Source organism: Chroicocephalus ridibundus, chromosome 2 (genome assembly GCF_963924245.1).
Source record: "Chroicocephalus ridibundus chromosome 2, bChrRid1.1, whole genome shotgun sequence".
Classification (NCBI taxonomy): domain Eukaryota; kingdom Metazoa; phylum Chordata; class Aves; order Charadriiformes; family Laridae; genus Chroicocephalus; species Chroicocephalus ridibundus.
The window spans coordinates 45,315,744-45,331,730 of NC_086285.1; the positions used below are offsets into that span (position 1 = coordinate 45,315,744).

Sequence of the window (15,987 nt, forward strand, 5' to 3'; positions counted from 1 at the left end):
ATCTGTGCTCTGTGCTTCTTTACCCAGTTCAAAGACCACACACATAGGGAGCCAGGGCTGGCAAAAACCAAAAATTAATGAGAAGGCACCTAAGACGACTGGGAATTACTGGCTTTGTCTGTTTGTAAAGACCTCTAATGACTGAGGCTGTACAACTTAACCACCTAATTTGTGTTTAACAATAACGATCCTAAGGATTTAAATTGTCAGTCCTAAACTGTTACCTCTTGTCATACCTGCAGTGGTCAGGGGAACAGATTATTCCTGTTCTTCTCTTCTTTTTGCAGCAGCTTTTAAAGCATCTGTAGACTATCAAGTATTGTCTGTTTGTCTTTTCTGGTTTAAATAACATCAGTGCTTTCAATCTTTCCTCATTGGTCATAATTTCTGGGTATGGTTCTGTTTATCCTCACTGCTCTACCTTTTTCTTATCTTTCTCCTGTAGGTCCTTAACCTTCTTGAAACACAGCTTTTTATTTGGACACAATCTAGACAAAGCAGATGGAGCACCAAGCAGAAAGAGACAAATATTTTATATATCTTCTTAATTCAATTCTGAAAGACATTTAACTCTATCTGAAAACGCTTACAATTGCCGATTTGTGATGTACTGCGAACCCTAGATCTTTTTCTGAAGATCTGCTGTCTAGCCAACAATCCCCAGCCTGTGTTTGTGCAGTTGATTATTACAGCTTAAACTTAGAGCTCTGTCTTTATTGAACTGTAGCCTATTTTTTCCGCTTTTTTCTCCAAACTGTCAAGATCTCTTTGATTTCTAATCCTGTCCTCCCACTGCCTCTTGCAGTTTTATGTCATCTTCAAATTTAGTCTGCATATTCTTTTTCATCTAAGTTAATAATGAAAATACCCAGATAACTTCTAACCTAGAACAGACCTTTGTGGAATCCTACTGAAAATTTTCTCCCCTTTCAGCAGTGAACCACCGGTAACTGCTCTCTGGGTATGATTTTCCAGCCAGATTTTCACTCACTACCACAGCTGTAGCTTGGCAGTGTTTCTCTGGCTTTCAGATGAGATATTGCCAAGACACAATAAAGTTAACTGCTTCTCCTCCACCCATGAGACTAGAAAAGGGAGGCAGACTGATCAAACTGGATTGACACATATTTTGTTTATGACAAATCCAGCTGAGAGCAATGTAGTTCAAAACACAAAGACAATTATTATAACTGTGTCCCATACAATGTAATTGGTAACTATGTATGAGAAAATGACTGTGTTTCATATGCAACAAGCCACTTACAGCTGAACAATGGGAATCGCAGTGCTCACAGTGTGATTAAACTAGCTACCTAAGCACAGGCTAATTGGTCAAACCTGATTTTCTATACTGGTCTAGCCGTAGGAAAAAAAAAAGTCAAAGTAAGGACCAGCAAGGAAGAAATGCTCATACATAGTATTTAAAGCTACAGGAACACAATACATGACATATGTAAGTGCTGGAGCTTGAGTGCATATTGATGATGCAAACAAGTCATTAAGAAATGCATCATAGATTCGTGATAGAATGCAATAAGCAACTGGAATGTGTGTATTACTACTGTAATGTGCACAAAATAAGCCTGGTTATAGTCTCTGCACTTAGGCTGCTGAATGGCTTGACTGTTGAGACAGTTTGGGCTTATTGGTATTATCTTCTTAAAACAACTTTTTCCTTAAGTCCTCTTTGGATTTGTCTCCATGTGAGAGCTTATCTACTATTTCTGACTTTATTGAAATTTATCTTCCTAGAAGCCCACTGATTTTATGTTGATGTTCTCCCTTTTGCGCTCCCAAAGAGTCATGATCTTTATCATTTCATATTTAATGAAAAGAGTTTCCCTAAGGCAAATATATCAGTGTTCAGGATCAGAAAATATTCTGAAATGAGATACATCAGTGTAAACCTGGGAATAACACCACTGACATTCATATGAGATATTCTTATAAACAGCTCTTGAGACCATTTGCAGTAGATAATCCTGATTCCCATCAATGATACAGGAAAAAGCCTAAATTAGACAGAACTTTCCCTGGTTTTAATCTTTGTTTTAATTGTACTATATCTTTTTTTTTTTCCTCCAAAGTTACAGCTGGCCCAAATGGCAGTACTCACTTGCTATAACTCAGACTGCATAATGTCTAAATCTTTCAACAAGAAGCCAGGCCTTTCAGAGGAAAGTAGATCCTCAAAGATTTCAAAAATATTATATTCTTGCCTAGAAGGCTAAAAGGAGGTAGGCTCACTTAAAAACAAAGAAAAAATACAACTCTTCACTATGTTTCTTATACACTATTTCTGAATGGCAGATGCCTGGTCTCACTGCACATTTTCACATATTATTCTAGTAAACCTATTTCTAATGGCACCATGAGTGAAAAAAAAAAGAAAAAGGTCACATTATGAATTACAGTCTGTTCATTTTACCATAGCACATTTGTATATACATGTATGCCTGATGTCACTGTGGAAAACTTTCAGTCTCTTCCCCATATGCTGTTCTCCTATAAATACATCTCGAAACTATAAACAAAAAACAAGAAACAGTCATCCACTCTTTCTTCATAGATGGATAAGTGGATGACTTCTTCATAGAGCATGAAAGAAAAGATGGAAAAAAAATACTGATAGAACTCCCGAGAACTCTTGAGAGGTTCATAACATGAATCACATCTTAACAGAACAATTGGTCTTCCCGACCATAAACACAATTTATTACTGTACATTTGTCCTTCTGCTGGGAATTCAATTAACATCTGACAACTACAGTCACTGTTCAAACAGAAAACTGACTTTAAGATATCCACTGACATTTTTACCTTAGCTTAACACGAGGCAAAGCTGGAAGATGAAAGTTAATTCTTTACAAAATACTATCAACTGCCTATGAAGTATAGTTCAGAATAGGGTCCAGGCTCATCCCACGTAACTTCAATTATTCAACTACAGGGAGTAAGGTTAGAAGACTACCCATTGTCCTCCTGCAGCCATTGGACTCACTCATTCAACTCACCTAAGATCCAACACAGATTCTGAATACATCCCTCTTCCCACCAACTATATGTAGACATACCAGAGACTAGCGCCTGATCTGAATGCTGCACTTCTGCTGGAAATCTGCTGCGTCGTTCTCACCAGCACACAGCCATCAGGAGGCTTTGCAGACTCTTTAAATATTAGGGCTAAATTCTGCATCTTTGCCTCCGATAAGAAAACTCTTTTGATTCACACATACAGCGACTTTATGTATTGATGTCTGTGAGTCACTTAATTGAAACACACATCGCTGCCTACATGATTTTTCTTTAAATACTCAACATTAAACAAACACTATAAACATTTAGAGCAGGTCTAAAAATCTCCATTAATGTTGCTCCAGATTCTCTTGTTGATCCACGGCTTTTAGTCTAGCCATTCCAGATTTGTGGCATTGCAATTATAAAGAGAATGCAATTTCAGAAAATAGAGTGCTAGTTTTAGAAAAATACATTTACAGCTAACTCTTTCAGGGAATAAAAAGGCTCAATAATTACTCCAAAAAGGTTCATGAATGGATTTTAACATCCAAAGCTAAAATTATAAAGAAATGAGAAAACAAAAATTTCTGAACAATTTAGGAAAACATAAGGAGATCTACAAGAAGCTCAAACCTGTAAACATGAAACAGAATAATTTACGACTGGTTGAGCCAGAAATATACCTTTATTTTAACCTGTATGAACCATACACCACAATTCTAATGTGTCCACTCCCCAACAGAATGTAGAATGAATTTTATTATTGTATATAATCACCCTTGAAGCATTTTCAGGAGGTAGTAAGAAGGAAGAAATTGATTTTGAAATCATTTTGAAATATAACCTGACAATGAAAAAAAAAGGGTTGACTCCTTGTCACAACCAAATTATTTGCTGGCTTTCAACACATGGAACAGAGACAAATTAGAAAGTATTTCTGTTCTCTATGCAAAAAAAAAAAAATGTTATTAGAGCCCACCTTATTTCTACAGAGAAATGTCAACAGTCAAAGAAAAATAGCAGTTATAAAAAAGCAATGCTAAACAAAACTACACAGTATACAAACTCACATCAACATGAAGCCAGAGGCCATGCTTTTCACAGATATCGGCAATTTTATCCAGAGGATCAAATGCTCCCAGCACTGTTGTGCCTGCTGTAGCACAGACAAGAAATGGTGCTGACCCCTGCAATAGGATTCAAAACAAAAAATTGTCATTTGCACTGCTCATTTCTTCCAGTATATCTGCAAATCTAAAGCATAAAAAGGACTAGGAATGCAGAACAAAGATGTGACAGTCTACATTTTACTTTCCCAGCAGAAGGTACTGCATTTAAAAGTGCTGACTTAAAAAAAAAAAAAAAAAAAAAAAGAGAGAGAGAGAAAAAAAAAGCATCATTTTCCATTTCCAGTTAACACCATCCTCCCAGGGCAGATTTCACCAGCTTCAGACTGTTTTGACAGATGCTAGTTTTGTCACGATCAAAACATAGCAGATATTTGACATCTCTCTTTATACACTGATTTTCATTTCTCAGTCTTCCCCATTTTACTACCATATTTGCTGCCGAATAAAAGAAAGCTACTAGCTCAGCCAGCAGGCTACCCACGCAAAGAAAGGGCTCATCCCTCTAGGGGTTCCACCTGTGTTGTCTCTACAACGCCCCTGTTCTCTGCCCGGTGAAGAGGAACCTTTAATCAGGGAACATGATTTGCCTTAGGCAGCACTGGCACGGTACAGACAGCGACAGGGACAGTCGGCACTATCTGACCCCAGTGCCTGGTCTACAGCAAAGCATTATTCTCTTCCTCCTACTTCTGTCTAGGAAACAGGAAGGGCTGTAGGTGGGAACTGAACATCAGGAGCGAGACCACTGGAAATCTCAGACAGTTTTAAAGTTAGGTGGGATAAGGAAAACTATTGTCACGCTGCAGTCTCAGGCAATCACCACAAGTCATCCATTTTGGTTTCGGTGGCTTTGGCCGTTGCTTTTTCATTCAACTAATACCAGGGTGCAATTACAATAGCAGACCAGGTCATGTACCCTTCCAGATGTATGTGCCTGTGCCTGCTTAGGAGCAGAAACTGAAACAATGAAAAGAATTGGTGGAGCCTGTAACAACTCCATGAAATTGAGGGCATCAGCCCTAGCAATGACTGTGTGCTCTCACTTGCTGGTAAATTCGTGCTGAAGGAACTCCTCTGCACATTTCAGCATCTGGCCCACAGCACGACAACGCAGTTACTGAAGATGCACTAAAGTTGTTATTAAATTGTACAATCTGGGATCCCTGGAGTTCATTTGCCATGAATTAAATCTCTCAGATGATGTAAGTCTCTCTGCTGATATAACTCAATATAGCTTCACTGAAACCCGACATCAGGTGGGGGGGGGAAAAAAAAAAAAAAAAAAAAAAATCAAACTCTACACGTGTCTTTTATGTATCTTCACTTCGACCAAAATCTGATCTCTCTTATTTTTAAAAAAAAAGTGTTGCCACTTTTAAACAACTAACTACAGAGACAAGCTTGATTCACATTTATACTCTGACAGTTTTATACTTCTTTAACAGCATAGAGGACTGCTAGAATGGTACATAATTATGATTTATTTGTATTTTAAAGTTTCTTTACAAATTGCTAAAGCAATGAAAAGTAACCTTGGAATGAGTTTAAATTAATCCCACACATTCACAAAGAATTAGCAGCCTATAATTCGCTTCTTGGTCATTCATTCCTAGTACAACCTACCACAAAAGTCAATCAAACTTACAACCCAGCCTGAAGCTCCAGTACAAAACACTTGCAAGTGACACAAAGATGTATTTGCTGCACCTAGTTTCTGTTAGCTTTCTCATCAATTTTCTCCCACAGCTACATCAAAGTCAAAGGCCCCCCAGCAGCCAGTAGCTAATGTGACTGAATATGGAGACAAATCCAGGATCTCTACAAATTCCAAAGATTGTTGCCATTACATTTTTCCTGCAAAGAAGGGGATTAAAGTTTTATTCTTCTTGACAATATAGTTAAATAAATCTTCCTGACTAAATTCTCTAAAAACAGGCCGAAGACTCTTGCTGTTCATAGTCAGTGATTGTTTTGTGCTCCTATCACTAGCTAATACATCCTCTGTTGTCTAGAGTCATTAGACTATTTACTGTAATTCACTGAAGTGTCTTTCTATAAAAGTTGTAAAGTAGCACTTTATCAAGGACAGACACAATTACTGAAGCTCTGATGAAATCAAAACCTTCCAAAATACCTGTAACTTCCATTATAATGCATCTGAAATAGTGTTCCTCTGTAAGCCAAGCTTTTTAATATTGAACATTTGTTTTTAAATTGCAAAGGCTGAATTTTTTAAAAAAAAATAAATCATAAACACCAGAGGATTTCTTCCAAATAACCATTAAATTTATTATTACATCAACAAATAAGAATTCTGTTTTTGCAAAAGCAAAGAGCTCATTCTCCTGCCAGCCTGCTTGCTCTTGCTCTGTTTTATTTCAGTCCTTTTTTTTCCTCCCAGCTTGCTCAAATGAGTAAAGTACAGGTTGTCTTCCACAGATAATGCAAAGTACAGAAAAAGGCAAGCAAGAGAGTTTCCTCGGTCATTAGGGCCACTATATATCAATAGTTACTCTACCTAGCATGAAACTCAAAGAAGAGATGTTTGTTTAGCAGATGATGTATCTCAATCAGATATAAGTGAAAGCTGTTGCAGCCATGCCAGTGCACGACAGGACAGCGCTGCCTTTGGCTTTTCTATCAGCCAAAAAGTAGGTTTCCATGGTAGGCATTGTCCACACCATGGACATTACACTACTTTCTTGGTATTGTGGACTAAGGGCTGAGCTCTGAATCCTACTGCTCTGATGGACAAACTGGAAGTGAGAAATAAGGTGAGCTAACCAAGCCAAAAGAAGATGCTCTGTGCCTTAGAATTCACATTCAGCCCTACAAGCTCTCTGAAGTACTGTCTTACAGGTTGTGGGAACGTTATGATAATGTTGTCCAAATACATTTCCAAATGCTGGTCTTTGGCTTTCTACTTGGCAAAGTCTCTGGGGGAAAAGAGGCACAGGATGGAATCTCTGCACTCTTGCTACAAATACTAGGAAAAACCAAATTTAGCATTTTTAGCTTGTATGATAGTTTTAGATACTAAGCCACATGCTACAGACCTTGCTCACTGCAGATGATAGAGCAATAGCTGCTGTAATTAACTGAAAAATCTAGTTTTCATTTACCATTTAAGGAAAATGAATACTGCATCCATTTAAAAAAGGATCAAGGGCAAAAAGAAATCCTAGAAGAAACATGCTAAATACTTCAGAGTAGTGTACTCAGGACTTTCATTAGTAGTAAACACCCTGTGGAATTTTTCTCCCTCATAAGAGGGTAGCATCTAAACGTCTTGGCTTGTTCCACAAGTTTGGGGCAAAAAGAAAGACACTGTTACGTTCACTGCCCTATTTTTAAGATTTCACTCACTCAGTTTTCCTCCCTTTCACTCAGAGACAAGCACGCGGTCTGCATACACTCTTCCCCTCTCCTTCATGCTCTCTCTCCCCCTCTCACCTCTTTCCTGGCCCGTTGGACTTGTTTCTCCAGTTCCTCAGGTATCATCTTACCTCTAAGGGACACAGATTTAAAACTTTTTCAGTTACATTCAAATAGGTTGGTTATGTACAGCACTACTGCATTTTGAAAAGGCTCAGAGAGCACAGCCATGGCTTTTGCTTGCTTACCTTTCATCTGTTTTGATGAAGTATACATTCTCTGTACCGATACCCAGGAAGGAGGCTGCCTTCTTCATGGAGTAATGACACTGTAAGTGAAAGAGGAATGAAAAAAGGAAAAGTGAGTATGCAACTGAAAATGAAAGAAATTTCTTAGCATAGGAAACCTAGGAAATTAATTTAATAGCAACTAACAGTCATGACAACAGCATATCCTAACACAAAAAAGTAAACTGACAAAGCTACACAGCACCAAGACCATCTTTTATTTAACAATTAATGACACACACTGAAGACTGAGGAAAACAAGACACAAACAGATGTGCACCTGCATATGGATGTTTAAAGTGTGAGCTTAAAAAAAATAAAAAGCTCTATTCCATACAATTTTTTAAAGCTGGTTCTGCATTAGAAAGAAAAATAAGAGTTTTGAAGTGTCATCGGGGAAGAATTATTAATTGTTTCAAAATGTTTTAGTAGAACTGAGTCAAAAGTATCAATGAGTGTAAGAGTTAGGAAATGCACGAGAAGAAAGGTCCAAAGACTACTGAACTCAACAGCCTAGAAGCAACCTATAGGTCTGAAAGTCCAAAAGCACCACTCCTTGGAAACTGGACCCTTAATTAGTGATTTTTCTATATGCTTTCTCTAAACATCAGTTGTTGTCCACTGCCAGAGAGAGGATACTATGTTAAACTGATCCTTGGCCTGATCCAGCAATTCTGTTCCTAGGATGAAGGAGCTCAAGTCCCAATACTTACCAAAGCCTTGTGGTACAATTGGGACTTCCAAGGCTTTCAAAGTCCTATGTCTGCAAAAGGGCCTGAAAGCCCTGGTGTTTAGACACCGAGGTTGTTCAATTGAATGTGGGTCTTAGAAGCCATTAAAGCAAGCAGACTTTAGACAGCACTTAAGCACGTTTTCAAAAGTCTTTAGATAAATATGGATGTTGCAAAAGGTCCAAGTGTAGACCAGTCTGTATTTTCCAGAAAATGAAGTATTTCAGCAAAGTATTTTAGCTAGGTCTCATCACAGAGGCATCTTTGAATGATTACAATTACACATAGCCCACTTTGCTATAAGGGCATGAAACTTTGCTATAAGTGTATGAAACCCATGAAGTGAGTGTAAAAGAGGCCCCTTCACCTGCTCAAACAACGTTAGAAACAGGTATTTTATTAAATCTGAGTATAGTAAAATGGGTCTGGCAAGAAGGATACCCAAGCCTACAGTCCACTCTGTACTTTTTTACAAGCTTTTCTTCTATTAAACAGATATCCAAGGTATATTCTGTATTTCCGCCATATTTCCAACATTCACAACTATAAGGACCTGCTCTATGGTGGACACTGTTATTCTAGCATAAGAACATTTTGTCCTATTCCAGAATAAGAGTATGCTGATCTCAACTTAATCCATCTTCAAGATTAGGCTTGGAATTCAAGATACAGTAACCTTCTTAATCTGAAGATATTTTTAGACATCAAAACCACTCTGAACAACCTGCAGCATCTCATAGGACTACACAGTTCTCAGAATCAAAATCGTCCAAAGCCTTGGATTACCACTGCTCTTCTCAAAAAATAAAATTGGCTCTGTTTCACATCATTACTGAAGAGTTAAAATAACCATATTCCAGCAACCGTGAAGATGTCTAGAATTGTTACTTTTCATACAGGAGGTGAAGCCAGGTGGTTAATTAATTCCATTTTCTTCCAGAGAGTTCACACAAATGCAGTTACAGCAGAACATAATTATGAAAAATGTACAACATTTTAATGTGTGGGTATGAATATATTAAAGGTATTAAAGCCTGTCACGCTTATTTTGATGAGATGGATGATCTCAAAAGGCTCTTTTTCTTTTTGACAAAAAGGTTTCCCCCACCATCACCCACTTTTTAAATAAAGGCATACAAAGACACGACCTGATATTATCAGGTAGTGTTAAGAAAGCTTATTTTTGTAACATGACACACCCACAGACCTTTAGGGCTCATTCATTTAGACTTCAGAATAATAAGATACATAGGTGGATAATTAGTCTTACATTACATCAAATTAAATTAATAATGGTAATAATGGTTGTAGAGTGGCTGTGTGTTGTTCAGGAGAAGTTTGGAAATTTTTTTCAACCGATTAGTGAATCACTTAAAATACAAGTTGCCTCAATCACTGATTTTCTATCCATTAGATACCAATGAAAGGTATGAATCACCAGGAATAATCAGATTGCTCCAAACTGAGAAAGCAGTAGACCTGCAAATTCAGTATACTAGTACACAGGCAATCGCTAAATCATGTATTTTATTATAAAAAATGGTATGGGAGACTGGGAGAAAGATAAAAGAGGCTTGAGCACCTGAGAGATTATACCAAAAAGCAGAGGGAAAGGGAAGAATAAAGGGAATATCAAAACAAAACAGGCTGCAAGATACATTATTTCTTGCCTCCACAGGTACTACTGCGCCCCTTGGAAAATTATGTCAGGTCTTCAGTAGGACAGAAAAGGGACAAGACTTATGCTACTACATAGACTTGGAATATGCTCTTTGATGAAAAAAGTAGTCTTTCAGTTATATTGATTGAAAACAGACAAGAATTTCTTTTCTTTTTTCCCCTGCTATCATTACTAAAAGCCATTATGCTAAATTACACCGCAGCATTTTTAAGAAAAAATATACCAGAGAATATTTAGCAGCTCCAGTCACAACAGTGTCAACTAATTCTCTTGTTCATAGTTCTCTTTCAATAAAAAAAAAGAAAGAAATATGCAAATAAAAGGTATTATTTGTATCTAGATTATATAATAAATAACACCTTTAAATACTGTGAGTTCAGGTGACTCTTGCCTTGTCTTTTGCAGTTTTGTTTGTTTGGACACATTATTAAATCTGCTGCCCTTTGTAGTAAGAAATTAATGCCTTTGAGCACAAGATCAAGTTGGAATAGCACATTTAAGATGTGCTGCTATACTATTTTAACTATAGCTAGACATAGTTTTCTTTTCCTTATAACATTTGCAAAGACAAGGTACTTTCCCCATGCGCTCATTAAAACAGAAGATAAATTTGTATTTTCTTGATTTTGAGAAGTTTCCTAGAAACGTGATTGCATAAAGCAATTACATTATTATGAGATTGTTTTATTACTCATTTTTGTCTGTTGTAATTTCAACAGGGGACAGCATGGTGAGTTAATGTTGTGTTCTCTCACTTTATTGCTTTCATGATCAAGTGGCACTGGGGAGGAATTTAGTTTCATTGCATCTAAAAAACTGCTCATATCAGCATGCACATTTCAACTGTTTACACATCCTCTTCTACCCTCAGTTACCTCAAATTTAGCAGATTTCTACCTTTTAGATCAATGCAATACATTCTTGGGTCAGAATAAAGTTCAGATGGGACTCAAATAGCAAAAAGTGATAAAAAGGTAGGCTAACTACAACTGTATTCAGCTCTTACAGAGCCACAAATCATGCCTCAAGAAGGCAGGATATAACAATTTCTCTACTACTGCTACTGTCTCAGGAGGAATCACTCTGTAATGGTCCAGCAAGAGAACTACGGAGCAGCAGCATAAACATCATTCACTGTGTATCACCATAATTTTAAGGAGCTAAGCATTTCACTTGCAGGAACAAAGAGCCTTTTTGGTCCTGAAGGCCAAACAGAGCATATGAGGACCACGGGTGGGCCATACACTAAATGTACACCTTCACGTTATCCAAGAACATATGAAAAATACACAGCCCCAGATCACATGAAATTAAGTCACTGACAAGTCCATGCATTCCCCTGCTCTACAGCAAAGCAACTCTTTCAGTCTGCCAAGTGCCAGACTGAAACTTTGGGACTTGGCAACACAAGGCAAAAATCATTTTATTTGAACAGAGTGTTGAAGCCAAGCCCTAAAATGACACAAGTGCCTTGAGCAGCCATGTGTTTTGACTCTTTATCAATACTCTCAGTTCATTACAGCCTCATGGCTTTTCCATGCCAACACTGTTTGCCTGGTTGACTTTAAAGAAAAACACAGGTTGTTAACTTCTCCGGGATCGTTTTTTTAATCATTTGCCTGACCAGTGCCAAACAGGTCTATGTCCTCCAGGACACACACATGCACAAAACAAAAAAAAAAAAGCAACTCAAAATAAAAATAAATAATATAAAATTAAGAGTATATAACACAAGCACTTATATACTTCTTTTCAGCGTGGGACATTTACTAAATATATTCTCAATAATATTATATATCTGAACCAAATAAAGTTCCAAAAGGTAATCTTAACTTGGACTCAGTACAGGTGGATCTAAAATAAGGATACACTAACATGCACATCTCCTCCCCTCATAACCACGAATAAATATAGAGATCTTAGACAATAGTCCCAAATACTACAAATGGCAGTTTTACAGCAAGTGATTACTGAGTTCAGAAGACAACATGGCTTTGTGAATCAAGCAAAGTATTAGAGATCAAGAGCATCACCTTACAAATAATTTACCAATTTATTTTTCCTGGTCATTTGTATGTTTTATGGTTTTGTTCTTTCTGGTGAAGCAAAGATACCAAAATAAATTTATTCTGTGAGTCAAATAAAATTTCTTTTGTCATTAAATTAGATGTTTCTTTATTTTGGAGTAAGAGAGTATACTTTTTATTTAAATCTTGGAATGAAACCTTGCAACTTTACAATAAAAATTCTATGCATTTCATCTCGAAAGCATTAAAGGAACACATTTCAACCTCGTTTTTTCCTCCTTAGCTATTTTTTAAGATGTAACATGATGTATTAAGTATGAACTGGCATGTCATTTCATATACACACTTTTCAGAAAGAAAAAACCTAAATATATTTTGCCTGGGGAAAAAAAATCCCTTTATTTAGGACATTTGGATTTTATTCCAAAATATATATGCTCTCTCGGACAACTTATGCAATGCCTTCATCCTTCTATTTACACTGCAAACTGTTTGGAGCATAAATTTAAGAGCTAAAATTATTTTGGTAACTGTATACTCCCTACTACAATAAGGTTCTCGCTTCCACTGAGACCTTTATCCAGTGGAGTCAGAGTTAATAACAACTCTGTACCAATCAAATGATAAACTCTTAAAATTGGCGGCACAGGTGAGAGAAAGAAGCATCTAAAAAAAATTAGCTTTGGAATAAATGCATGAATACAAGTCAGCTTTCCACAAGCAGTTTAAACAAGTATTATTCAAAAACTTTAACACTAGTCACACATTTTCAATTATTTAAAGAAGAACTGTCTAAAGATCCAGCAGGCCTTCCCAAAATGCTTTACGGTGGTTTTGGTTCTCTACCACTGCCAGTCTGTATGCAGACATAGGGCAGAGTGGGAGCTGCAGAGAGACGTCTCACACGTCAACAAGTGCTCAGCTTATTCCAAATTAAACCTGCAGGAAAAACACTTTGACATCCAAAACCTACCTATGATTCCTGCTAGACCTTATGCTGTGGGAAACCAAACGCTGCAGACCTCCACAACATCCCACATATATCCTGCTATGGGTTTGCCCCACGTACAACCTATTCTTACATCAGGAATTTCCAAGAGCAGGAACATCTGTGTTTGTGTTCTGCAAGCAAGGAAGCTTCTGCAGGGAAATTTACCGTCAGACTTCTCCACTTGTCTCCAATATTCCATATCATATACTGATGACAAATGTAGTGTACCAGTCCCCCAGCAGACATGCAAATGATATAATTTTGCAGCCATTGAAAAATAAATTTCAAAAAGCATTTTTTGTTTTGTTTTTACCTCTTCTGAAGTGAACAGGACTAGCCTTGGCAAACCCGAAAGCCCTTTTTCCTTTATCTCAGGACAAAATCTGTATCTTGCTAAGTTCATAGCGTACATATTAGAAACAGAGCCACCTGCAGAAAGAGACACACGAGTATCATATTAGCCACAGTCCTAGCACTTGTGTTGTGTTCACATACGAGGCAAAACAGTCTTGTGCTTCACATATTGAGGGGAAAAAAACCACCTCAACACAGAATTAGCTTTTAGATGCATGCATGATAGCTCCTTTCCTCCTCAAAACCCTACAGATGTAAAAGGAACTTTGGGCTCAGCAGCATGGATGGAAACAGAGCTGGTTTGAACACTCTTTGTGAATATTTCCTGAAGAACAAGAACTGTGCCTAAACAGAGCCCTCCTTGACAGAGAACACCCTGCAACAGCTCCTTCCCATTCACACTGAAGCAGCACCAGTTCAGCTGCCTGCACCAAGCTCAGCTGCGGCTGCATCATACAGAGCTTAGGAGATCTCTCGGGCAACCAGACCTCAAGAGTATTATGAGAAAAAGGCGGCTATGAGGGGAGGGCAGGAAAAAAAAAAAAAACAAAGGAAAAAAAAAAAAAGAGTGAATGAAACCAGGAGATCTGCAAGGTAAGATCCAGACAGGTTTTATTCACTTAAAAGAGCAAAATAATAAAAGAAAGCCTTACATAAAACTAGTATAAAAAGGTACAATTCATTTATCTTTTGACAATATCTCAGTAATTTTTAATTAAGCAGTTCTGCAGTGAAAGCAAGGATTCTACTGAAAACACACATCAAATCTGATGTGAAAAAAACCCCATACCATTAATATATTAAAAAAGGGGGGGGGGGGATTTCAGTTTATTTATTTTTCTACTACTCACATGTAGGTTAGAATTACTGACTTTGTTTTGGTTTTGGAAGGGGGGGGTGTAAATCCATTTGCTCATTTAATTTCTCTTCTCACCCCCAAATTAGATAGAAAAGCTTCACATCTAGCCTAACAATTTGTTACCTGAATAATCTGTGGACTAATATTATTGTGCTTCATTATATCCATACAATGGGCTGGAATGCTGCTTTACAGAACATTTGAAAACTGTGGCTTATCAAGAAGCTTAAGACATAGTTGTTGGTTGGCCTTATCATAACATTTTAAAAAAAACACCCAAAACTATCAAAACTCAAAGGAGTTAAGATCATGACATTCCCATTAAGATAAACTCTGGCTCCCACAGCTGATGGGCAGGATGCACAGATCAGTGCCCTCAGGCACCGCTGGTTGGTGTCTAGCTCATGTATCAGCTCCCTGTCTGTCAACCAATTTGACTCTATCCAACGAGGCTGTTGGTATTGCTGTTAATAAAGTCAGGAGGGCATCAGTTACAAGCAATTAATTTCCACATAATTATATTTAATGTATAACTGTTTTCATTCATCTGCTGATCAGATTCACAGAATTATTACTAGAAACACATAGAATAAGCCTGGATGGTGTGTGTGTGTGTGCGCGCGCGCGCGCACGTGTGTGTGTATCGCTGGATTTTTACATGCATTTTAAAACATCCTGTACAAGTCAAATGTTCACAAAATTACCATATTAGTTGATCTGTCAAGACTCAGCTTGAAATCTGAACTGCTCCTACCTGGATTAAATATGCCATCACCCTCTTCCCAGCCTATGAACTCAATCATTTTCTTGATGACTGCTTCTTCCACCAACAGAAACACGGGGGATACTTCATATGTATATCTGAACAAAAATAAAAGCATCACGATTGGTATTAAGACTACAAGAACTCACGCCACAGAATATTGATAAAATTAGGTAAGTGTTTCTTGCACCTTCCTCTAATCTATCAGAAGCTGACCACCATCAGTAGTAAAATTCTAACTAAAAACACTATGGACCTGACCCAATAGAGCAATTGCTTCATTCCTGACAGCATCACATGGGCACTTCCACTCTCAAAGTAATACATCAGAGTTTGCTTTTAAAGTAGGTCACACGCTTAAATTTCAGCTATAATAACCTATTGCAAGCAACAACTTTTAAACCTAGACTTTTTGTTTAGGCTTTACATTTGCAAGGAAACAGTAGTCGGGTAACCATTTGCACTCAGCTCTGTGCTGAATGCTTCAAAGAAAACGAACAACTGGGTAAATCTGATTAATTCATTTTTATGCACTAAGTAAAACAAAAAGCCTAGGTTTAAACGTGTTGAAAAGCAAAGATCTCCTCTCTTAAAAAAAAACTAGAAAAAAGGCCTCATCAGCTTAGCCAAATTTTGGTGAGCTATTCAGCCAATCGAAATTGTTTTCTCTCCCAAATTCCTGCCCAATTCCTACCTCCTCTGTAACACTGAAACAGAAATCAGAAAGGGGGGGACACACATGCTAATTTGTCATCAAATATGTCATCAAAT

At 37.4% G+C, this 15,987-nt stretch overlaps 1 protein-coding gene across 2 annotated transcripts in view; it reads right to left on the reverse strand.

Annotated features, from left to right (window-relative positions):
- Positions 1 to 15,987, reverse strand: part of GADL1 (glutamate decarboxylase like 1) — an 84,928-nt gene that overhangs the window by 55,130 nt on the left and 13,811 nt on the right. For both annotated transcript variants that reach the window (XM_063325241.1, XM_063325240.1), the window contains 5 exons: positions 15,208 to 15,314; positions 13,554 to 13,669; positions 7,772 to 7,851; positions 7,602 to 7,656; positions 4,089 to 4,205 (listed from right to left, as the gene is read on the reverse strand). In XM_063325241.1, coding sequence (XP_063181311.1) covers positions 4,089 to 4,205; positions 7,602 to 7,656; positions 7,772 to 7,851; positions 13,554 to 13,669; positions 15,208 to 15,314 — 475 coding nt within the window. The remainder of the gene's footprint in view (positions 1 to 4,088; positions 4,206 to 7,601; positions 7,657 to 7,771; positions 7,852 to 13,553; positions 13,670 to 15,207; positions 15,315 to 15,987) is intronic.